Below are 25799 nucleotides of genomic sequence, written 5' to 3'. Positions count from 1 at the left end.
GTCTCAAAAGAGGTAGGGAAGTAAAATTCTACCATGTGCTTCAAAGAAAGGAATGTTGGGTGAGCAGCATTAGTAACTACTATAGTATCCAAATAGTTAATTTATGGGGAGTTAATGAGGAAAGGGTAATTGAGGATTGAGATTATAGACATACATATTCGATTGTCTCTGCCTGACAGTGAAATAATCAAGTTGAGGCAAAGTTGTATGTACTAACTAGGCTTCCAGAACTCTGGACCCTGTGATTACATGAAAATTATGGTTGAAGGTCAAGGAGAAGCCAGGAAGTTGTAATAGAGACTAGATGGATCATAGGGATCAAGCCAAGTTGTTGACAGAGCCCTGGAGACCAGAGCTCATTCAGGTGAGAGCTCTGAGACTATGTACCATTCTAAACGATTTCAACTCTTCATGGTCTTTGAGCCTCTTTCTATGTTTATTTATATTTAAGTTGACAGCATCTTTGAAAGTTAACAGAGATGACTCTCAAATTGAGCCTTGAAAGAAATGTAGGCCATGGGTTGGCAGAAGGCATGATTAGGGCATTCTGGAAGTAAATGGTAGAGGACGCATAAGTGCAACGAAAAGTAGAAGACTATGAAATTGGTAAGAATATAAACCTTCTTAAAATAGAATGAAATAAAAGAATCACAGGTAATTACTTGCATAACTATATCCTCATTTAGTCAGTAAATTACTACTTAATGTTTGCCTTTAATCACAAATACATTAAACTCTACAAATCCTCAACAATGTACTCAGATGGCAGCCTTTACAGTACCCTGTCTCATAGTATTCTGTGACATTGATGCTGAATGCTTCAATCCACCCACATACCAAATTCATTTAGAACCACTCCTAGCTGTACTTACATCTGAACTTTCCATTTTAATCTAAATGTGACCCAAACTTTCTCTACTAGTCTGAGTTATGAGAAAAAGTATTTAAGGCATACCTAGTCTAGCAGAAGCATTTGAGACTGCATGCATGGCTTTCTTGGCATTAAATAGAATATTATATTTGAGAAAAACAGGGTAATATAAAGTAGTCAATTTTGGTATTGTATTGTCACATCTGGGATAAAAACAATGCACTGAATCAGTTATAAATCATTTGACCACCTTATATCTAAATCTCCCAGTCAACTAAGAGCTTTCAAATCAAACATCTATATTCTTGGACTCAGCACTTGACTAATCGACTGAAGTTAGATTTTTTACCTGGACATTTTGGTATTCTATAGGCTTGCCCCTGGTGTTGGACCCACCAGACCTTGGGGAACTTCTTTCATCCTTTCAGCTTCCCTTTTACTTTTGTAAGAACAGGGCTCTCAGGAGGTCTTTGAGTCCAGGGAATTGCCCTGTCATGTCCTTTCATACAGGGAGGGTGCTCCAACAGGTATCGCCAGTTTTGCCATTTATTCAGCATTCTAGTTTTTCTACGTGACTTACAGAATTTGGGAGAATATATTACTAAAAGATTAAGACTCCTTTGAATTTTCCACACTGTTTATAACACCAAAAATCATTGTTAACATTAGGGCAATACACGTTCTTCGGTGAGACCTACCAATGTGCTAGAAATGATGAAAGAATGGAAAAATAATCCAGGAAGTGATGAGGAAAGCACAGCAGATCAAAAGAACATACTGTCCAATCAAGAAAAGTTGGAAGGTTACCTGCTCCCCAGAACCAGCAAAGATGTCCAGGCTGTCACTAGCGCTTCAGAAGAAGAGGAGGTAAAACAGGTAGGAAGAACCAACAAAACCAGTAGGAAGAACAATTGTTTCATTTCTCCAACTCTGTCCTTTTTGTTGTTGGTTTGTAATGAAGGCCCTACATGATAAAGCAAGTAAAGTTCTTGTTTGAAAGCATCATGATTTAGCAATGTGGCCAAAATGTTTATTTTCAGATCTCTGATTACATAAGGCAGGATCTGCAAAGGCAGAGAAATAAATGTTCTGGGCGGTGGGAGCCAGGAGAGTCTCTGTCGCAACTTCTCAACTCTGATGTTGTAGCATGAAAACAGGTGCAGGCAATTTTAGACACAAACAGAATCAGGTGGTGAGTCAGGTTTGGCCCATGGTTCGAAATGAAAGCTTTTTTACTTTACCAGGCTACACAGTTTAGAATGAGTTTATGTATTACCTAGAAAAAGAGTTGTTACATTATCCAGTTAATTGTTTCTAATTTATGATACCTAAAACTACATAGGGTTATCATTTTACCTTGTTAGATCTAAATATAGTCTGATTGTTTTTGGTGAATAAAATTTCACAACATTTTGATTAATTCTAGATTGCATTCTATTAACTGACAATTTACCCAAACGGTTTTCTGTGTTTGTGGAAAAGTTTTCTGTATGTTCGTTTTCTTTCTTGTCTTGAAATCCAATGAGCACATTGTAGCTCTTCTTTAATAATTGCACATCCTTGCATCGGGGGCTGTGTTCATCTTAGGGCAGGCAGCCCAGACTTCCTGTGAGGAATTGCTGCTGTTGGGTTCTCTGAAGCCCTGAGCTGGCAGGGAGGAGAGGGTGAGCCCTGAGGAAGGTGCCGTGCTGCTGGCCCACACCCTCCGTGCTAGGAATCCCGGCAGAAACTGGCAGGAAGAGGCCCCGCAGAGGGAGGGCTGACTTTGATGGACTGGTTGGGAACTTCTTCATCCACTGGATAGCAAATGTCTAGATAATAAGCTTAACATTTAATGATTCAGGTATTTTTTAATAATCATATTTTTGCCATAATATAAACATAAGTTTATTGAATTCCCTTCATCCTCTCTAGTCTGTTAATAGCTCCTGCAGTGCTGAGCAGCTGTGTGTATTTTATATTTTTGTTAAAAATAATATTTTAAAAACCATGTTTGCATTTCCTTATTGAATATAGTTTGAAGATTTTCCTATTAGTTGGCTTAGCATTTTATACACCACACACAAACACACACACACATATTTACATATTCATAGTCATAGATTACACATATACACTCAATATGCACCTACATATTACTCACATGTATATCCAAACACAAAACATATACACACATACACACACATTATCTTTTGTAGTCTTGGATTATATCTATGTTTGTCACTGAATCTGGCATAAAATACCCTTGTGAACCAAATGCTCGGTTATCTTCCATCACCCTTTCCATTGCTCTGTCACACATCTGCCCTCTCCTCCTCCCCCTCCAAGTCACAAAGTGATAGGACTTGCTATGCTGTTTTCAGCTACTTCCAACTAGGAACAGAAGAATTAGAATTTGAGGTGCTTATAGATGATAGAACTATACCCACTGGGTTGAAATTTCAAGAACATAGATTTCAACCTGGCTGGGTAGCTCATTTGTTTACTAGTGGAGCATCATCCCAATATGCTAAGATTGTGGGTTCAGTCCCCAGTCAGGGCACATACAGGAATCAATCAGTGGGTGCATAAATGGGTGGAACGACAAATCGATATTTCTCTGTCTCTCTCAAATCAATAAATTTTTAAAAAAAGAATATAGATTTCTGCTCAACAGAAAGAACTTTTCCACAATCAGAACTCACCTGCAATAGAAAGGGCTGGACCTTGGAGAGGAAACCCCACCCTCCAATCATTGGAAGTGTTCAGGCAGACTCTGGAAAGCTACTTGTAAAGGCTGTAGCAGAAATTCCTGCCAGGTGGGTAGGACCTTGCCCTGGAAACCGAGGAACCACTAAGGAACTTTCCCATGCTTAGGTTTGGGCTGTGATATCTTTGGGAATTTTTCTGAAAATTGTTATCCCTTAAAGAATTCTCATTATTTAATCTACTAAGTTTTTTCCCAAGGATTTTTGTGAATAAATATGCTACTTTGTTAATTATATTGAAGTTGAGTTTATGTTAAGAAATTACTTATTTCCTTTCAAATCTTCATTAACGGCAAGTGGTATATAAAGTTCTAAAGTGATAACTAAAAGTAGGTTTGCCTCTATACAGGATTCATAGAGTACTTAATATTCTTAAGAGTGAAATTTTAATTTTGTTTAAATTTATTCTACGAATATTGAAATACTTCCCATGGGAAAATTTCGTTTGTTAAAATTATATTCTAGGGACAACTTGATGTGATAATTTGAATAACTTATACCTATTAAATTAAGAAAATATATATGATTCTCTTTCCATTAAAATATTTACAAGTGGCTTTAATTCAAATGGAAATCTGCCAGCAGTTAGTGCTTTCCACAGTATCATTGTTCTCTCTCCTGGAGGATGTGGTACACTGATTTGGAGCTCCTGATTTTTTATTTTTATTTCTCCCTGGCCATGGAAGTCACCCTTTCTAGATAAGTGGCAGAGCTCCTGGAAAACTAGCAGAGAAAGTGAGGATTTGTTACCAACAAAAACACTGAACTAAGTGCTCTCCTCTTTCCCTGAGTAGCTGGGCCTGGTTCCCATCGCCTGGACCTTGTGGAAGAATGCAGTCCGCCTCTCCGCACTGCCCATGTTCGGACCTCACTTTCTTAAACTCGTTTTCCAGTAGTTGGCCTTTGGCAATGTCCTTTCTGTTCTTCTTTTCATTTCTAACTTTTAGCATAGGTTAGGTAATGGTATTCATTGAGGACAGAGATGTTCTCTCATGTATATCTTGTGTTTTCCAAGCTGAGTATGTCTAGATCATGTTTTGTGTTATCAGTAACCCTCTGAACTCCCTGCAGTGGGTCCTTAATCTGCTCTCTCAGGTAGACTCAAGATTTTAACTCCTACACCAGCATCGCACGTCTTCGAATGAGACACTTGGCAGACCACTGCTTCTTGCAGGAGCATGCCTTTTCACATTAGGTCCTTGGTGATTTCTGATAAATAGTATTATACTTTCATTGTTTATTAAGCTTAGAAAACAATGTAAGAGGAACCAATGTCTGCGATGAACATGCAACTACCCCTAATTGCAGAAGGAGGGACCAGAAACTCTGGATGTGTTAGAAGTACTATGTTTGCATTACAGAATTCTTGCTTCATAAAGGACATACTTCTTAGTTGTTAAATTATTTGCTGAATGCAGTCAAATATATTTGTTTAGTGAGAAGGTTATCATTTTTCTTGTCTGAAAACACCACCTTTACATATCATAGCAGATACTTTACTTAGTCTTATACTGTAGCATATACTTTACCTAGTCTAGGAAGTAGAAAGGATAGAGTAGCTCTTCGAAGGCAAGAAGTGTTTGAATCTAAAAAACATTGAAATCAAACAATTGAGTTATTGTATATTGATATGTTTCTATGAGAAAAAAGTCAGGTTTTCTTCATATTTTAGTTAAGATAAAAAATTTCTCTTATTTACGAATTAAGTCTTAGCTCTCAGAGCCCATGTGAATCATGTGCAGATTTGATGGTGCTTTCACAACTTTGCAACATTTTTCTTCTCCAATATTGAAGCATTGCTATCTGGTATACATGCTCAAGCACTGTACTTAACATATCATGATATTTAAAAGCACAAGCCTGGGATCTAGGCTGCCTGGATTCAAATCCTGGCTTCACCACTTACAAGCTTTATGACCTTGGGCAGGTCTCTAGGCCTCTGTTTTCTGATCTGTAAAATGGGATTAACGGCATCAACCAAGGACTAAATGAAATCTTTCATGTAACACTCTTGACATATGGTAAGCACAGATTAATGTTAACTTGACTTTTATTATTATATTGCTAAAGAACTTGTGTATAATATTACTAAAATTGCATGATTTTTCCTGCCTGCTTCAAGGCTCCTTAGGGTATAGGTGTTGGCATAAACTAATGAACACACTAAGAATAAGAAATACCATTTTCATAGGTGATAAGGTGATGCTTCCAACCTCATTTGCCCTCTGAGTTTGGTAGGGTCCCTGGGGTACTGGGATAGATTGCATTCTTTTTCCCAATTCTTTAATCCCTCCCTGTGAGGGATTATACCTTCACAACCCTTGCCATATGACTTTGCAGCTCTCCCTATCATAGTAGATGAAGGAAACGTTGGTCTGAGCTATATGACTCACTTTGGCTAATGGAATATTAAGAGGTGTGATGTAAGCAGAGACCTTAAAATTGTTTGCATGATTGAGCTTGCTCTCTTGTATTTCTGCCACCTGCATGAGAAGAATATGCCTTCGGGGAGCCATAGTTCTCGGAATCATGAAAATTTGTGGGGCAGACCTGAACCAAATACAAAGCCTCAAGTCTAGCCTAGCACAGCCAAGCCCTACAGCTAAATGAGAAAGATTAACGTTTATTGTTATAAAGTTCTGAGACCTTTATAGTGTTTCTTACGTAGTTGTGCAGAAAAGAGTTAACATAGCAGGCCTAAACTTCTGTCTGAAAAGGTTTGCTTGCAAGGCTGGCCCTTGGCTGCCTTCTGGGAACTTAGATTTGGGGACGGTTGCAACCATTGACTGATGAGAATGATTCATCGCGCCTAAACTGTTTGTACAAATAATATGCTTTCTCTGAACGCCTGCTTTCTCTCTGGAAGCCTGGAATTTTGGCAGGTGCCAGGCAGAGGCTGCCTCCATGACCAGCTTCCAGTAGGAGCCCTGGGTGCTGAGAGAGCTTCCCTGGTTGGCAACATTTCACATGTGTTGTCACAACCTGTTACTGGGGTAATTACATGCATCTTGTGTGGCTCCTGGAAGCGAACCCTTGGAAGCTTGATCTGGTTTCCCCTGGATTCCACCTCAAGTGCCTTTTACCTTTGCTAATTGTGCTTCACATCCTTTCACTGTAATGCACCATAGCCGTGATACAGCTATATGCTGAATCCTGTGGTTGCTCCTAGTGAATCATGGGACTTGGGGGTGATCTTGGGAACCTCCCCAGTCCAGTAGCTGACTGCAGCAATAGCTGACTAATACAGATACAAATAATTGATAGTGCTAACATGAATCTTGACCTGTTGTTCTTTGATCTAATGCTGTTTGCAATGCCAGTTGCTAGTTTGGATTCATAGACTTTCATAAATAACAATGCTATTGTCCCTACGTTTACTCCCACTAGAACCTCCTGTGTAAGGGCTTAGGTTTCACCACAGACTTAGAGCCAGACTTCCCTAATTAAAGGGATATATTAGTAATCCTTTTAAATTTGTTTCCCTGCTTTCCCAAGTCTGGCTTTTGCTTAGTCCCCCTTAGGGACTATACCTGCTAGGATATGCTATGTATAGCTTTTCCCTGTGGAGAACCAATCATTAGGTTGGGTTATAACTAATACTACTTCAATTCAGATGTATTAATTTGGGGCTTCATCTCTTTGCCTGCCTTTATGCTATAATTGTCACATGTATTACATCTACATCAAGCTTTAAACTCCACAAAACAATGTTTTAATTTTTGTTTTAAACAGTCATATATATTTCCAAGAAATTAAGAGGAAAAACTGTCCTATATTTACCCAGATATTTACTGTTTCTGAAGCTCTTCCTTCCTTTCTTAAAATCCAAGTTTTAATCTGGTATGATTTCATTTCAGCCTAATGAGCTTCCTTTGTATTTTTTTGTATTGCATGTGTGCTAGTAGTGAACTATTCTACTTATATTTTATCTTAAAATGTCTTTATTTTGTCCTAATTTTTGAAGGAGATTTTCTGTTGTTTATAGAATTCTGTCTTGACATGTTTTGGGTCCACACTTTAAAGATGTTATTCTACTGCCTTATGGCTTCCAGTTTCTCTGATAAAAAGTCATTGGTAATCTGGAATATTCTTTCCCTAAATATAACATGTTACTATTCTTAGAATGTTCTCAAGTTTTTCTCTTTGGTATTCAGCAGTTTGACAATGACATTTTTAGGCATGTTCTTCACATTTATTCTGCTTAGGGTTGCTTAACTTCTTGAATCTGTAAATTTGTGACTTTGGGAAATTTTGTCATTATAGTTTCTTAATTGTTTTTCTGAGTCTCTACATGTTAGACCACTTGATATTGTTCTATTGGTCATTGAGGCATATTCACTTTTTTAAATCTGTTCTTTAAATTGGATATATTTTATTGATCTATATTCAGTTATCTCCATTTTCCTATTAAACCTATCTTGTGATAGGCTTAATACTTAATTTCATGTATTATATTTTATTCTAAAATTTCTGCTTGGTCTACTGAGACCGCCTGTATTCATTAAATAATATTTTCCTTAGCATTACTGATAATAGTTATGACAACTGTTTTAAAAATTCTTGTTTGCTAATTCAACATCTTGGTCATCTCAGGGTCTGTCTCTGTTAATTGTTATTTCTGTTGAGTAACTTTGAATTGTATCCTGGACAATGGAAATATTATAAGCTTAGGTGAGTTCATGTATCTTTAGCTGGGCAGAATTTAGGATGCCCCTTTTCTGGCTGTCCTTTCAGGGATTCTTTCATTACATTCTGGTGTCTGTGGTTGCTTTGAATATTATTCTCTAATTATTTAGACCAGAGAAAGAAATATATAAATATATACAATTTGGGGCAGTGGTGGGGAGAAGGGAAAAACATTGTCATCAAAGGAGCAACATTTGACATATCAACAGAAATAATAGAAGCCAGAAGACAATGGAATGACTTCATTAAAGTGCTAAAAACAAAACAAAACAAAAACTCCTCTGCTAACTTGGAATTTTTCATCTAGTGATAATTGCCTTCAAAAATAAAGATAAAAATATTTTCAGGTATGTCAAAGATGAAGGAATTTGTTACCAATTTTACTGTGAGATACTAAAAGAAAGATTTCAAGGTAAAAGAAATGATCCCAGATGGAAGTACTGAACTGCAGGAACATATGAAAGGTATTGGCAAGAGTACATATGTGATTAAATATAGAATAATGTTGACTTTTAAACAACAATAGCTCTGGCCGGTGTTCTCAGTGGTTAGATCCCCAGCCCAGGTACCACAGGGTCGCAGATTTGATTCCCAGTCAAGGGCACATACCTGGGTTGCAGGTTCAATCCCTAGCCCCAGTTGGAGCCTGTGCAGGAGGGAATGGATCGATTTCTCTCTCTCTCTCTCTCTCTCGATCTCTCTCTCTCTCTCTCTCTCTCTCTCTCTCTCTCTCTTTCTCTTTCCCTCCAACCTCCCCCCTCCCTCCTTCTTTCCACTCTCAATGGAAAAAATATCCTTGGGTGAGGATTAACAACAACAATAGCAATAATAATGAACTTTTGTTTCAATAAGCTAGAAAAAGAATGACAAATTAAGTACCCTCCCAACAAAGCTAGAAGGAAAGAATGACTTCAAAAGGAGGATATTGTGAATGACTTAATGTCTACATATTGGAATATTTATATGAAATGGTCAAATTTCTTTTTAAAACATCAAAACAGATACAAATATAAAAAATCTAAATAGTTCTATATTTTTAAAATTGAATCTATAATTAAGAACGTTCCATAAGTGAAAACTCCAGTCCCAAATTATTTCACTGGTTAATTCTTCCAAATATTTAAAGAAGAAAGAAGAGAAAGCTTGTTACACAGACTCTTTAGAGTATTTCTCAACACATTTAAAAGGCAAAACATGAATCTTTGACATTATTGCATTAATACCAAAACATGACAGGGGTATTATAAGAAAATACAATTATTAGCCAATATCTCTCATAAATATAGATGCTAAAGTCCCAAACGCAATATTGCAAACTGAATTCAGAAATAAATAACAAAGATAATGCATCATGATCAAGTGTACAGTATATTCCAGGAGTGCATGTTTGGATTAACAGCCAAGAATCAAACAATGTGATTCATCATATGAAGGAGTAAAGGGGAAAAGTCATAAAATTTTTTCATTAATTTTGAAAAAAGCATTTGATAAAATTCAACAATCAAACATGAGGAAAACCCTCAGCAGAGTAGGAGCAGATGGGAACTTCTTTTACATATTAAGAGATATTTAAAAAAAAAAGACTTATAAAGCTAGTATTATTTTTAATGGTTTAATGTTGAACACTTTCCCACTGAAGATAAGAGAAAGGCAAAGATGTTCTTTTTAAATTTCTTTTAAATAAGCTAGAGGTCTTAGCCAATGCACCAAGGGAAATAAAACAAGTAAAATTATGTAGATTGAAAAGGAAGAATAAAACTATATTTTTAGATGACATAGAAAATCTCGAGGAATCTACAAAAAATGAACTAAATAGGTTGCAGGATGCAAGATCTGTATACAAAAATCAATTGTAGCCCAAACCTGTTTGGCTCTGTGGATAGAGCATCGGTCTATGGACTGAAAGGTCCCAGGTTCGATTCCTGTCACGGGCATGTACATTGGTTGCAGGCACATCCCCGGTAGGGGGCGTGCAGGAAGCAGCTGGTCGATGTTTCTCTCTCATCAATGTTTCTAGCTTTCTATCCCTCTCTCTTCCTCTCTGTAAAAAATCAATAAAATATATTTTTAAAAAATCAATTGTATTGTTATATACTAGCATGACTGATTGGAAAACCGAAATTTAAAATACCATATAAAATATTATTGCAAAACATAAAATGCTTCAATGATAAATCTAACAAAATATCTGTAAGATATTTATATTAAAACTTGCAGCATATTGCTGAATGAAATTGAAGAATATTGAAATATATGGAGAGATATACCATGTCCATCAGTTGGAAGATCTGATACTGTTAAGATGTTTATTCTCCCCAAATTGTAGCTTTAAAGCAATTCTGAATTGAAATCTAGGGCTTTTGCTTTTCTGTTAGAAATAAGTTAACAGGATTATTCTAAAATGTATTTGGAAATACATAAAACCTAGAACACCTATAATAAAACCTGAAAACAACAAAGTTGGAGAACTTATATGACCTTATTTCAACATTTATTGTATAGCTCCAGTAATCCATACAGTATGGTATTTGTGTAAGAATAGACAAATAAATAGAGCAGTAAAACAAAATTGAGAGTCTAGAAATTGACCCACACTTACGTAGTTAATTGATTATTGACAGATGTTAAAGGCATTCAGTGGGGAAAGGGTAGTTTTCAATAAATGGTACTGGAATAATAGGATATTTATATGGAAAAATTAATGATTGACACCCTTAGCTTACACTGTACACAAAAGGTAGTTTGAAATAGGTAATAAACCTAAATCCAAAAGCTAAACTGTAAACCTCCTAAGAGAATATGGTCCATTCAGAGAGTAATCAGATTCTTAGAACAGAGAAAGCACTTTTAAAAATGAACTTCATCAAAAGTATACACATTTGTTCATCTAAAAGATTTTAAGGAAAGGAATAGGCAAGACACAGACAGGGTGAAAGTATTTGCAATAAGTACATCTGACAAAGAACTTGTATCCAGAATATGGAAACAACTCAATAATAAGGCAACCCAATTTTAAAATAGGCATAAAACCTGTACAAACACTTCAGATAGGGAGATATACAAATAGTCAATAAGCATATGAAAATGTGCAAGATCATTAGTCATCAAGAAAATGCAAACGATATCAGGAAAAGCCACAATAATATAATACCACACTCTATAGAATTTGAATTTAAATTGTCAAATTTAAAAAGACTGGAAAGTCCAAATTTTAGCAAATATTGGAGCAATTGGAACTTTTCTGTCTTGCTGGTAGGAATGCAAAATGGTACAGTTCCTTTGGAATACAGTTGGGCATTTATTTATAAAGTTGAGCATTTACTCGCCATTAACCCAGCAATCCCAAATGCAAGTTTGAAAAGGATTTTTAGAATATGTTTATAGCAACTTTATATATAAACAGCCCCAAACTGGAAACAGCCCAAATATCCATTAATAGAAGAATGGATAAACAAATTGTGATATATCCATATAATAAAATATTAATTGTCAATGAAAATACTAATTCATGGATGAATCTCAAAAGCATGATATAATACCATGGGAATCTATAATCATCTTAATAAAATTTTCAATTAAAAATGTGAAGATAAAGAAGTCAGATGCAAAAGAGTACATACTGTGTGCTATTTCATTTATATGAAGTTTTAGAAAAGACAAAGTAATTTATGTTGAGAAATGTCAGAACACTGTAGCCCCCAGATGCAAGGAAGTTGACTAGAATGTGGCACTCGGAAACTTTCTGGGAAGTTTTTCTACTTCTTGATTGGCATGCTGGTTCTACATTGTTAAAACTCATAAAACTGTACACTTGAAATTTGTACATTCTACTATGTGTAAATTATACTTTAATAAGAAAAGAGATGTTTACATCTCTCTCTAATTTGCAAGTTAGATTTTATTTTCATTAACTACATGTAAGACCCAGCTCTTTATGTGGGAAGCCTTATATTAGAAATCCATATATTTGGAAGTCCATTTCTCTTCTTCCCTTCTCCCCTTTGTTTCCCGCCCCCCTTCCTTCTTCCTTCTGAAACCATAGGAGTGTGAGGGAAAGTGGGTGACCATTGCAAGCAAAGGTGTAGCTGAACACTTGTATCAGAATGTTCTGTCACTTAGGCCTTGTGCAGGCCTATAATTTGAATGTGTGACTCTAGAAATGGTTGCTATGGTGATAAACCACTTTACTTAAATAGCATATATTTTACTCAAAATTCAGAGAAATGGTAACAGTTTCTGGTAATCATGCACTGGTATTAGCTTTCAGGGATGTGCCTAGAGCTTACACGTTTCACATCCATTATCATCAGATGAGTTCATCAGGTTAAAGTTATGCCAGTGAATAATGAACTATGTATACTTAGCCCAGTTTTCTTGTTACATATCTCCCCTTGACACATGCTGCCCCCTTTTCAAGATGAGTAATGTGAGCTGGAGAAATCAGGCCCAGGATGCTGAATTACTAAAAGATGGAACTGAAGGGAACCTTGTAAGGTTATCTTTTCTCTCATTCTGCCTCCGGTAGGACTGACTGTTCTTACAGTCCGAGTGGTAGGACTGTCAAGGTGAGGAACAATAGAAATGCCACTTAGGGCAGCCCTGGTGTCATCCTCCTACTGCAGCACTCAGAGGTGCTGTCCAGCTCCAGTGCTGAAATCCTCCCCTTCTTCAGTTTATAGATTGTGATTATATAGATCCTCCAGTTCTTTATATTTTTAGACTGAAGGACTCTCTTTTAAAGAATCCTCCACCTGTTAATCATATTAGTAGCCTGTCGGTAAACATTCTTGCTCTCTATTCTGTTCAAGCTGGTTGCAGTGTTTCAGGGATGAATTCTTCACAATTTTACGTAAGGATAGAAGGATTATTTTTTCTTTGATTTTGAAGATGCTTGCTGATGACAGCCAGGTTTTCTTGGTCACTGAGCAGTACCTTTGAAGAATGGTCTATACTGATTTTTATTTTTATTTTTTAAAATATTTTTATTGATTTTTTACAGAGAGAAAGGGAGAGGGATAGAGAGTTAGAAACATAGATGAGAGAGAAACACCGATCAGCTGCCTCCTGCACACCTCCCCCTGGGGATGTGCCCGCAACCAAGGTACATGCCCTTGACTGGAATCAAACCTGGGACCCTTCAGTCCGCAGGCCGATGCTCTATCCACTGAGCCAAACCGGTTAGGGCTACACTGATTTTTAGATCCTCTTTCTTGGATTGATAACGATGGCCAACAGCCTCATAATGCTCATTTAGAGTCTTTCTCCCTGGAACTGGATATTGAAGTTCCTCTCCCATCTTTCTCCCCCTTTGTACAATCTTACGGGAGCACATCGCCGTACGGGAGCACATCGCCTTCTGTTTGCCTTTCATGACCTGAAGATCTTAGTGACTCATATACAGCCTTGGCAGTTTCACTTTTCATTTCTCTATAGAAATTTTAGATCATATCAGTGACAACATAGATCTCTGAGGAATTCCATCAAGTATGAGAAAAGAAAAAGAGAAACCTAAAATTTAGATAATCTGTAACCTAAAATCTGTATCCCCGAAAAATTAAGATTTGTTCATGTTTCTAGAGAAAAGACTGGAAGCTAGAATTCGCCTTGGCTATTTATGTTCCAAGGAGATGAGAGACTTGGCTCCTGGTGAAGGAAGTTTAAGCTCTGCCTGAGGGGCCATGTGAGGGCCAGAACTGCGTCCATGTTTTGTTGGCATCAGAGAACAGTTTCATTGAGGGGAAATTTAGAAGGGGAGACTCTGTCTTTAGGAAAGCTCTTAAGATTCTGCTTCCTAAACTTAATGCCCTTGCAAATTAGCAAAGAGAAATGGCAAAGTATGCACACATATAATATTTGACAAGATGCACCCATATACACAGAAGCTTGTAAGTATTTACATTTGCATAAAGATAAGTAGATTTGCACTGATGTAACCAGGGAGCAAAGGAACACATATTGTGATATGTTTCTGTGCAGCCAGTTTTAGGCCAACTTAGGAGCTCAATTAAAATATGGTCGACATATTAGTTTTAACATGCACTAAATATCAGAAAGAAAACAGGCACTCATATGTTGCTGGTTAAGAGCATTAGTTTAATGACTCAAGTACATTAATTAACAAATGGAAGCGTAAAGAATAGGAATATGAATGCATTAAAAAGACACGGACTGAATCTCTCTTCCTGTTCTCTATTGGTTGTGGTGGACAGGCTGAAAAACAGTTCCTCAACGACTTGGACGGTCACTCAAGAAGTGGAAATGTCAAAAGAGAGAGGGTTACACTTAGATTCACCTTTTAATAGGATTTGTATGTCAAGTGAATTAAATTTTTATGAATTGAAATTTCCATGATAGGTTTCATGTCTTCGGGACCGGGACTGCACTAGACAAAGCTACTTACCTTCAACCAGATACTAAAACATCTGGGTGTTGTCCTCAGCCTCTTGCCAAGCAGAGGAGTTTCCAGTGAGAGGATGGATACAACCTATAGGACTGAATGCTAATGCACTTTAAGTATTTTCTATTTCTCGAAACACTTCACAGAAAAGCAGCCCAGAAATTTTCTTGGGAAAAAACATTTATGAAAAGAAGGACCTGTTTACATTTTCAAATTTATTCAAATTAATTTTCCCATGAACAGGAGTTAGCATGCACTGTTGCAAAGTCACACCTGAGTAGTGCTCTGAAGCACATATTTGCGGGCTCTCTGCAATAAGCAAACACCAGGTAAATTTTCTGTTTCTGAAATACAGGCACCAAAGATTGTTAAGTGACCCGTAGCTTTGCTGCAGCCCCGGGAGGCCATTTACTCACTGACAGGTGCTCCCACCGTGTATAGAACATGGCCACTTGAATCCCGGGAGCCTGAGTGATCAGAGAAACACCAGGCTTTTGTTTTGTGTGACGTGTAATCTGTGCTTTGAAAATTGCTAGCCTGATTACTAACTCGTGTGTCCACTAACTTTCAGTTAACCAGAGAACTCAACTTACGCCCTTCCCCCGATCATTCTGTGTATACGAGAGCCTGCTGTATCGTAGCCCATGTCTTGTCCCCATCCTGCTGTGTGGGTCCCCTGAGACATTCTCTGCTCCTTTAGAACTCTGTGCTCTGCTCCATTTAATTAGAAGTGACCACTTTAAAAACGGGTCTAAGGTAAAAATGGACTCCGCTTCCCTCCTGACAGGACTAGAGGCTGTTTCCTCTATTGTGGGGTGAGGTGACGTGAGAAGGTACAATGGCCTGTTAAAATCGGTTCTACTTCGTTTATGCTTTGAAGCTATTATGTACTTTCCCAGCCACCACCTCATTCGTTCTCATAATAAACCCTATAGTAAGCATGCAAATGAGGCAGATCTGCCCAGGTGGTGTGACTGGGGTTGGAGGCCAGTAGCTGGAATCAATGGGGAGAACGCGAGGAGCGGGCCCTAGGCAGCAGCATTGTACCCGGGTCGGAAAGAGCAGTCATGGTGGGCTCGTCGGGGTACCCACACAAATGTCGCAGCTTGTCTAGAAATCTGAGCATGACCCAGTGCAGCCGTCCAAGCGGACTTCCCTGTGCAAAGGTTCCCAGATACTTACTTTCATTTCGTGTGGCGAGGATCTGAAATTGTACCTTGAGTTTGCTCTACACCAAACACTAAACAATTCCGCTTTCTTGAAGGTGCTAACGGAGCTTTCTCTGGCAATTTCACAATGTGTTTAGTTTATATGTCACGTCTGGTCAGTATTCAGCTTGCAAATCCAGGACAGTTCTGTAGTTCCTTGCTTCTTTGAATTGATGAATGTTACTTTGTGTCTGAAAATTAATCCAGGCCTTTTATTTCTAGCCCACTGCTCATAAAAAGAAATTTCCTGTGACCAGTAAGAAGGAAAATGTGGACAACTTGGACATGGGCAATTCAAATTCCACACCTAACAGACCCCTTCCAGCTGGAATCAAGGGAGAACTAGAGAAATCCTCTGTGCCTTCAAACCAAGGAACAGCAACCAAATACACTTCTAAGACCATTGCCCTGCCTAGAACCAAAAAGAAACCCTAAGGTTCCCTCCAACGCTGAACAGTACAAAGACAGAGCTGCTCTTTCTAGTGCTAAAATGAGGGGTAGGACGTGGAAAGGGCAGCTCTATGTGATCGTTTAGCCTTGAGCCCTGCAGTGTGTGTGCACCAGTTTGGAATCCAAGCCAGTTATCTCCAAGCAGGCGGTGGTAAAGGACAGCCACCAGCAGGCTTGATGGCGGGGCTGGGGCTGAGATCCACGCAAGGTGTTTTCCAGGTTTGTTTAGAGGAGCAGATGCCCTCAGAGCAAGGCTGTGGGTGTACTTGCTCAGTTTCACTTCACATTCTTAGATTTCAGCACAGTTATCTACAGGGAAAATGAGAACCAAATATGGTAACGGAGGTCCCTAACGGTTATGTGCACTTTGCACCAGAAGATTTGTAAGGAAATTACTAATAAACTTACCATAGGCATCACAGCAGAAGTGCTCCGGCCATTCATGTGTGTTCTTGTGATCGTAGGTCCCTATAGATTGTATAAGACAACTTAATTTAAATGTAGAAAAATAGGAGATTTTGTAACTGCTTGCCATTAACTTGCTGCTAAATTCCCAATGTATTGATTGAATCAATAAAAAAAAAAAAAAACAGATGCTACCCATGTACATTAATTTTTATGTTAAGAAGTGAGTATCGTAAGGTCCTCTAAACCCCTATGCAAAGTATGAGCTTGGTCCGCTGCTGCAAGGGGAGGTACCCATCTTTGGGGAAAGCCATGAGGCTGGGTACAGGGGGAAATACATCATTATTCTTAGTATTATGGGTTTCTTTTTCCACCTGGGCAAATAATTTTGCCATTTCAGGTCAAACTGAGTGCGTGGATGCCACACTTGGCCTTCCAAACAAATTCTAAAGAAACAATTTGCATTGGCTTTTATCTTTATAAAGCAGTAACCTAGTTTCCTTCCATTCCCTCCTCCCCAGTAGGATTGCCATTTAGACCTCCAGAATGACCCACATCTGGCCAGCTGAGCATGTACTAGTTGCATATAAATCCACTCAGTGGCTAAAGGTAGTAGATGTGCTTCTTGCCATTAATTTGGAAGATGCTGTCGGGCTTCTGAAGGAGCCAAAGCTAACCCTGACCTCTGTTGCCCTTGGCTGAGTAGTGCTGCCACTGTTTTCCTGGTGCCTTGATGTGTTTCCCCTGGGGGCATCTGACAGCTGGTGCTTATCTGGTCTGAACGGTCTAGACCAGTGGTCGGCAAACTCATTAGTCAACAGAGCCAAACGTCAACAGTACAACGATTGAAATTTCTTTTGAGAGCCAAATTTTTTAAACTTAAACTTCTAACGCCATTTCTTCAAAATAGACTCGTCCAGGCTGTGGTATTTTGTGGAAGAGCCACACTCAAGGGGCCAAAGAGCCGCATGTGGCTCGCGAGCCTCAGTTTGCTGACCACGGCCCTGGGGGCATCTGACAGCTTGCGCTTTTCTAGTCTGAATGGTCTAGACTTAAAAATGGAGTTTTCATAGCTTCTTCAAGGTCTTTCTCCCTTACCGATTGTTACTCTGAGTCCTGTCAGGAGCCCGGAGCCATCTCCCGAGCGTTGAGCCTTCTCTCCAGGTTTAGGGGGCCAGTCTTTGAGGAGCGTGGCTGCTTACCTGCTGAGAAGCCGGCCTCTGTAGATGGTTTCCCTTCCCTTCCAGTGCTCCTGTTGGCAGGGGGCTTGCTGGCTGCTGGTCTCCTTGCAGAAAAGGCTACCGAGACAGCAGCTTTGATTCTGTCCCTCCACTGGGCCTGCAAATGGAACATCCCCTGTTTGCAAAATGCTCTTAACTTTTATAGCATGACACAGTCTTTTGAATCATGGAGCATTCTGTTGTTAAATTGAGTGCTATCCAAAGTCCTATCCACGTTTCTCTTGGGTCTTAAGTGAGTGATTCCACTCAGTAAGCTTGAGCAGAGGTCCAAACTGAGCATGAAGTGAAAGATGAAGTCATTTTATACCCAACTAGTGTGTCTGTACCCTTTCCCACCCCAGCACCAGGCCAGGCCCGCCGTCCTTCTACCAGAAAGAGGCGTTGGTTTAGCTCTCCCCTGTCTAGGCCTTCGTTTTATTTATGTAGACTCCTTTCGATAGAAACTTAGCTCGCTTTTTCTAAAGGGAATTTTCATATTATTTTTACTTATTTACTTGTGTGGAACACACCTGGGCCAGGCCGTGTCTGAGCTTTTTTTTCCCGGCTGTTGTACCTCTTTAATATCTGGGGATGTATTGCCTTGCTTTCTTCATCTGCTTTCCTGGCTGTGAAAAAAATAGGTCTTCTGTTTCGGATTGGTTTTCGGTGACCGCATGGCAACTCCAAGGTATTGATAGCAATCACTCTGACATCTGTGCCCTCAGCATGGAGGCCTGGGCTTTGCCATGACCCAGAGGGACACTCTCTCTAGGACAGCACAGCACAGCACAGCACGGGTGTTATTTCCAAGGAAAGCAAATGCTGATCAACATTCTGACTTAAAAATAACAGACAAGTCAAGGCAAGAGGCCTATGATAAAGGAGATGCATGCGGGGGGAGACGTTCAGCTGAGAACAGAAGATGATATCAGAGAAGGGCTTAAATCAAAGAAGAAAGGAAAATGGGGTGGGGTGGGGTGAAAAGAAAACAGTGTGTGTGCAATTAATGAGAACACTGATTGGATGCCGACACATGGTTCTGCCGAGCCCGGAAGCAGGAGCCGGGGGAGGGGGGCACGGTTCCTGGCGGTGGAACTGGCCCTTCGGTGCCCAGCACAGGAGCCCACCCCGAGGAAGACGGACCGGAGAGCAGAGACTCAGGGAAACGGGCTGAGAAAGGCTGTAAAGGCTGTGGTTTTAAGAGTTGGCCCTGGAAGAGCCCTTACATGTTGAAGAGTGTTACGTGGTTTTGGGAGGAGGGAAGGAGGAGAAAAAAAATCAAACATGTTGTGCTTGTCACTGAAATGCTTTGTTTAAATAATGAAATAATTTGATTTCACTCCAAAAATATAAGCTCCAGGTTAGACAAATCAAAAGCAGCAAGTCTTGAAAACGAAGCTTTTTAAATCCCAGCCCTGCTGTTGGGATGGAGAATAAAGGCTTTGTTCAAACACGCATTCCCAGCTGTAGGCACGGCTCTGAGATGGGCCAGGGAAGTCGTGTGCTCACGGCTGCACTTGACCGGAGACCAAGGAGCTGTGGCCTCTGGGAAGTGACCCTGGGCTGGATATTGTCCATCTGCCTCTGCAGAGCCACTCTGCCCTGCTCTGTCCCCGCCGCCCAGAGAGGCTGATCTTAGGGCCTCCAGTAACAGGCTCCCTCGGCCCCTGGGTTCGTTGGGATTCGGTCAGAGGGAGACACCAACAGGGGACCCGAGGGCGGAGAGTCAGGTCCAGTTGTTGGTTCCCCCAGCACCTCTGTGCCCGGCTGCGGGGAACTAACTCACTGCATTTCCCTTGTGTCTCCCGGTTGTGTCCGCTGCCCCTTTAGACCAAGACCAGGGGTTATAACCTTGGGGCGCTGTGTCTGTCCCTGTGGGTTTCCCTAACTTCTCAGTACCTTTATAAACAGCCCCTTCGTTAAACTTTCAACCAGCCCATTTGAGTGTACCATCTGTCTCCTCCTGGAACCCGGAGTGATCCAGACCCTTTGCTCATCAATTCAGCATTGCTCTTGACCGGGGCCACTTTGGTCAGTGGTTGCCAATCTCATCCCAAATACCAGCCAAGAGCCTGAATGAGTTCTTCCTGAAGTAAACTGATGCGCCAAGTGGTCACGAGGGGCTGAGGGGGGTGTTGTTTGGGGAGATGGTCTTGGGGTTGGTGCGTTGATGGAGCAAGATGAGTCTAACACTGCCCAACTGGGTCTGAAATTGTAGACCCAGGAAGCTTGTATTTAGGTCTTAAATTCCAACCATGGCCTTTGGAGCCTAAAGAAAGCAGCACTTGTAACAGCCAAGAGGGCCCACGGGCCGGGCTGGGAGCCGCCCTGCTGGCTCCTGGCCAGGACTTGGGGGTGTGGCGGAGGCTTCCAGGGGGACTTGGCACCAGGAAGCAGGGGTGTCTCCAGGGCTGTGCGTTCGTTTCATCTCTGCAAGCGCTAAAACCAGCTTACAAAGCATTTAAAGTACAATTTTCACTCTTCAAAGGTCTCGCCATAGTTCAGTTTTACTCTTCAGGATCCTGTATTTCTCTGAGTGAGCTGCCTTAGAATTGGTTTTGATTTCTATTCGGTACATTGTTATCACTTAATTCTCATTGGCGAGCCAATTTTCTTTGCCTTTGTTCTTCAAAGGAAGGCCGTATTCAGGGTCTGTCTTGCATTTTTGCAGCTGCCTCCTTCCTCCATTGCCAGTATAATTAACTCAACTCTGCTGCCTCGCTGTCGGGTCTCCACGTTTCCCTAACTTATCTGGAGCAGTTCCCAGCAGGAGTGGTGGGGTTCCCCACCGCTGCCCCACTGGCCTCGCTTCAAGCAGCAGCACACGCGTGGCAGTGGGACTTTGGGAAGATGAATAGGGCCACTGCAGTGTCACCACTGGCCATCTCAGAGGCTGCCCTCTCGGTTGCCAGGTGCCATCCCAGGCGTCCTAGGTGGACCCAGTGAACGCAGGGTGGAGACCCCAGAGGACCTCCTCCGAGACACTCCGTGGTTCCTGGCCTCGCCCAGCGCACAGGGCCACCGGATGCCATGCGGATCCCCCCGCCCCCGGTACAGACTTCTCCCAACTGGATTCTGCAGCATCTTCAGATCGTACCTGCTGCTGGCATTGATCCAGGGGTTACATAACCCTTTCTGCCTTTGGGGGTCCGAGACACAATCTTCGACCCTCTCATCCCGTCGGGCTCTGCAGATGAGCCCGACACCAAGCGGCTGTTCAGAAAAGACTTTTCCCATCACAGAAAGTGGTCTCCGTCGCAGGGGCAACTGCAAGGTCCCAGGAGTCAGCCTCTCCAGTGTGACCCTGGGGCAAGGCAGGTGGCAGATGCCTTGTGTGGAGGTGGCAGCAGTATTGTCAGGTCCAGGCATCGGTTTACATTGAGTTTCCTAGACATTGAAGTCCCCTTGTAGGTTGGACTTTGAACTGTACTAGTCGAAGGGATCTCTGTCTTTTAACTAACGCCCCTCTCAGGGTCATGATGTAATCATGACGGAGCACTTCCTATGTGCCACACACCATTCTAAGCACGTTACCTGCATCCTTTCAATCCTTACAACACCCTGTGAGGTTGGTGCTATTCTGTCTACAGAGGAGTAAATTAAGGCACAGAGAGGTTAAGGAAACTTGTCCCAGGTCGCACAGCTAAGAAGCAGGAACAAAGTCTGAACCCAGCCGGCCAGCTCGTGGGTGTCGCTTGCTCTGCACGCCTCTCAAGGCTTTCGTAGTTGAGGCCTGAGACTGCCCTCAAGTCTGACCTTGGAGTTCCAGAAGGCCCAGTGGCTCATGGACAACTCTGTCTCCCAGCAAAGCCCCAGCCTGGTCATTCTGGCAGGTTGAGGGCTTGAGGTTTCAGAACAGAGTAGGGTATTTGACGTGTTGTCAAATATGAACAAGACCCAACCACACCGTACGAGGGAGAGCTGCATCCTGAAGGGCTTGGCGTGATAAGGAGAAATCCCAAGTGCCTTAACCGGTCGCTGTCCGGAACAATCTTCAGAAGTCTTTCAAGACGTTTTTACCAAAGAGCGCAGAGGCTCCATTGCCTCCTCCGGTCTGGGCAGCCCCGTGCGTGCAGACGTGGTAGATGGATGCTTACCGGGAGCAAAGTGCTGTAATTCCCATCACAGGGCAGTTGGGGGCTAAGAATCACTATAATGTTTCGATTCCCCATCATTCTTCATCAGGTGGCAGGTGCAGCTGTACAGCTGAACTGTACAGAGTCCAGAAGTCACCGCCGCCGCACTGCCTCCCTCACCGGCTGCTCCCGTTGACCTCCAGCGTGTGGCTTCAATGCTCGGGGGAGTGATGTTGGGTTGCTTGTACTGACACACCCTGGGTCAGGGAGCTCAGGCTGTTTCTGAAGGCCGGGCGTTCTGTGAGGCAGGACAGGGAAAACTGTGCTCTGGAACGACCAAGCATGGTCGCCGCGCTCCTGCCCGCTGCCGCGCGCTCAGTCTGCTGTCTGCTCCCTGGTTTTCGGGGAAGAGAGGGAGTTCTGTGCAGGATTCTCGCAGCTGTTTCGAACTTTGGCTTCTCGTGGGAAAGCTCCCAGAGCCCACGGGTGTGGTTTTCCCTCCAGAAAGAGCTGCCTTTCCTCCCTTCGGTGTAGAACGGAGCCATGAGACCTCCTTCATTCAGCCACGGAAGTTCCACACCAGCGTCCGCTCGCCCGTGTTTTTATACCAGTTTCTGACCGCGACGCGTCCTTTGGTCCCCCGCTCCCCATATGAAATCTCAGCAGGATGTCTTGCCTGCGGTACAACTGCTTGCCTGGAGGGAACCACAGCCTGGCTGCTGCCAAAGTCTCCCTTTTCCTCCTGGGTGACCAGCGGCACCAGCACGAAGGCCCAGGAGCTGCACAAAGAATGCTCACTAAGGAGAATTGGATTGAGAGACTTAGTCATTTACTCAGGAAATAGTTAGCGACCATCTACCACGTGCCACGCATGAGATAGGCACTGGACATAGAATGATGTGAAACACAGTTGAGGTCATTGCCCTTAAGAAGCTTGCAGTCTTGGGGGGCAGGGAGGCAGACCATCGGGATCTACACAGATAGGTTTGTGATTTGAACTAGGAAGGAGAGAAATAGAGGGCCGGAGTAGAGAGGAACAGGGTAGGGACCTTCTTGGAGAGCCTGTCTGAGGAAGCTTCAAGGCTAAAGGGAAGATGCTTCAGGCAGAGGGAGCAGGGAACGCGCTTGGGGGATTCCAGGACTCGGTCCAAAGGCCAGGATCACAGGGGAGGGCGAGGCAGGGTCCAGGCCTGCAGGGCCTTGGGGGCCACCGGAAGGAACGCATTTATTCTAAACAGGTTTTCAGCCGGGGAAGGATATCTGACTAAAGGATCACCCTTGTCTTCTTACAAACAACCGCGGAGAGCAAAAGGAGCAGCAGGGAGCTTGGTTAGAGGACGCTGAGTAGGCAAGCGGTGGCAGGGACGATGGAGAGAAGTGGGTGGATCTGAAATATGGTTGGAGATAGAATGGATAAGATCCATAGAAGGACTGGGTGTGAAGGCTGAAGAAAAGGGGCCGGAGACCAAGAAGTGACTTTGGCTTCAGTAACCTGATGGATGATGGTTCCACTCGCTGAGGAAAACCACGCCGGGGTTGGCAGTGGAACGAAGAGCTTGCCTGGTCACGTGAAGCTGAGATGCTGCTAGACCTGGAAGTGGGGATGGCTGCTGGAGGTGGGTTTAAGGCCTGGAGTGGACCAAGGTAGGTGGAGAGAAGGGAAAAGCAGCTGAGGGATGGGGGTGTTCAGAGAGCCCCAGAATGAGTAGCGAGTGGTACCCAAGGGCTTCTGCACGCTGGGCAGGGCTCACAGAACCCAGGGCCCCAGGGAGAGCCGGCACCAAGGCACCACCTCTCACCAGCTTGTCTCCCTCCCTCAAGGACTGAGCAGTGACTGAGCTTTGGCAGGAACAAGGATGAGAGTGGAGTGGGCGACATGAAATACCGCTTGGAGAAGAATCGTGAGGGATGTGGCCAAAGCACCTTTCGGGTTGGTTAATCGAGTCTGAGTAGGGACAGGTAGCAAGCTCTCAACAGCGACATCGGAATTCCACGGTTTCTGTATCAGAAGTAAATCAGACAGTGGCGGACCAGATTCTTTCCCGAACCCACATGTGCAGAATCATGAACTGTCTGCACTCTGCCTTCAGCCCAGCTCTCCCCCAGGGCAGGGACCCACCCACAGCCTTGGACGATCCCCCTGGGGTGGGGGCTCCCCAGTGCCCAAGGCAGATGAATTTTACTCTGGAAACACACAGAAAAGCCTTCGTATGAACGGGCACCTGCTCCTCACTGGTCCCTCTGGAACCACAGAAGTTCTAGTCCTTCTGCCACATAATGCCCCTCGGGGAGGGAAGGCGACCCCGCAGCCCTGGCGCCTCCTCCCGTCTAAACGTCCGCCTTCTCTTGGACTTGCCTCAGATGGCAGGTGCCTGGCCCTTCATTCTAGGGCATTTGGGTCTTTCTCCAAAATGAGCCCCGGCCTCCAAGTGTGGCCTGCCACCCCCAGTCCTCTGGACACCCCTGTCCGTGGGGGCCCATCGTGTTCCTGTTAGCAAGGATTGGTGGGCAGTCTGGTCTGAGTTTGCTAGGACAGGCTTTCATGGCGATGCCTCCCTGGGGCACATGTATGTTCCTGTCATGTCCTGTGGCGGACTCTCAGTGACCGTAAAAGAGGCCTCTCCCGTGTGATGCCCGTGGGAGTGACGGAGAGCATGTCGCCGTGCCTGGGTGGGGTTGGAGGCACAGAGCCTGCAGACGCCGGGGAAGACAGACCCATTTTCCTGTGTCTGTCTTGCTAATTATCCGCTGAGATACAGAGAGGGGAGGGGCACACGGAATCGCCGCCTGCTTGCCAGAGGAGGCATCCGCGGCTTAGCAGTTGCTGGAATGGCAAGGAGAAGCAGGAGAGGCTTGGCAGCCCGGGACCAGACCTGTCCTGGGTCCTCCAAACAGGACAAGCAGGAGACGGCCTCTGTGTCTGTGTCACCAAATGGCCCCCAGCCTCCTGGGCCACGGGGGGAACCTTAACCTCTGTGCCTAACATAGGTGCCTCTGAGCCTCCCCGACGTGGCCCGCAGGAACCTGAGTCTCTTCCAGAGGATTCTGCCTCGACGTCTCCGAATCCCAAGGGTGTCTCTCCCTGGTCACAAGCTGCTCTTTGCCTGGAGGCAGAGGCTCAGATGTGACCCTTGAAACCAAAGCGTAACTTCTAACATCCTGGCCCCTCGTTTTTATGTTCTGGCTTCTGCTTCCCCAGCGTCTGTGCAGCTCCTGGGGATCCCGGCAAGAAGCCACGTGTCCAAAGTGATGAGAGCCAGGCCTGAATCCTGGGTCCCACCCAGACAGGGTGGGACAGGCAGCCCAGGCCTTGGGTCCTAGCACACCCCTTGCTGGGGGTGTCCCCCCATATAGCCCCCAATGCGGATTCAGCCACGTGAAGTGGGTGGGCATACATGCTAAGGGAGTACTGAGTGCGTGTGATGTAGGATGTGGGGTGGGGTGGAGTCTGAGGGCAGGCGTGTCATGTGCACAGAGGAAGTGACAGAGGGACATGGGTGGGAGATGGCTCTTTCAGGCCTCTCCTGCCCCCACTCCGGGTCTCAGAGCTCCCCAGGTAACCCCGACACTCAGGTCTGCTTCCTGTCTGGGCCCCAAAGCAAGTAATTTGCAGGTTATTTTCAAATGTCAAGAAAGTGATGCAAAGAGCATATCTGCCCAGGATGGACCACACTCATACCTAAAGGTTTTGGATGACAAAATTGTTCAAAACACAGAGCACATAAAAGAAACAATAACA

At 43.2% G+C, this 25799-nt stretch overlaps 1 protein-coding gene across 2 annotated transcripts in view; it reads left to right on the top strand.

Moving 5' to 3' along the window:
- The window catches only part of STK33 (serine/threonine kinase 33), a 141468-nt gene extending 124522 nt beyond the window's left edge, over positions 1-16946 (top strand). For both annotated transcript variants that reach the window (XM_028159898.2, XM_054724942.1), the window contains 2 exons: positions 1541-1747; positions 16132-16946. In XM_028159898.2, the coding sequence (XP_028015699.1) occupies positions 1541-1747; positions 16132-16344 (420 nt within the window). In that variant the 3' untranslated portion in view covers positions 16345-16946. The remainder of the gene's footprint in view (positions 1-1540; positions 1748-16131) is intronic.
- The last annotated feature ends 8853 nt before the right edge of the window (positions 16947-25799 follow it).

The sequence above is a fragment of the Eptesicus fuscus genome, chromosome 13, assembly GCF_027574615.1.
Source record: "Eptesicus fuscus isolate TK198812 chromosome 13, DD_ASM_mEF_20220401, whole genome shotgun sequence".
Classification (NCBI taxonomy): Eukaryota; Metazoa; Chordata; class Mammalia; order Chiroptera; family Vespertilionidae; genus Eptesicus; species Eptesicus fuscus.
The sequence above is the reverse complement of the archived record's forward strand: the minus strand, read 5'-3'. Positions and strand labels throughout refer to the sequence as shown.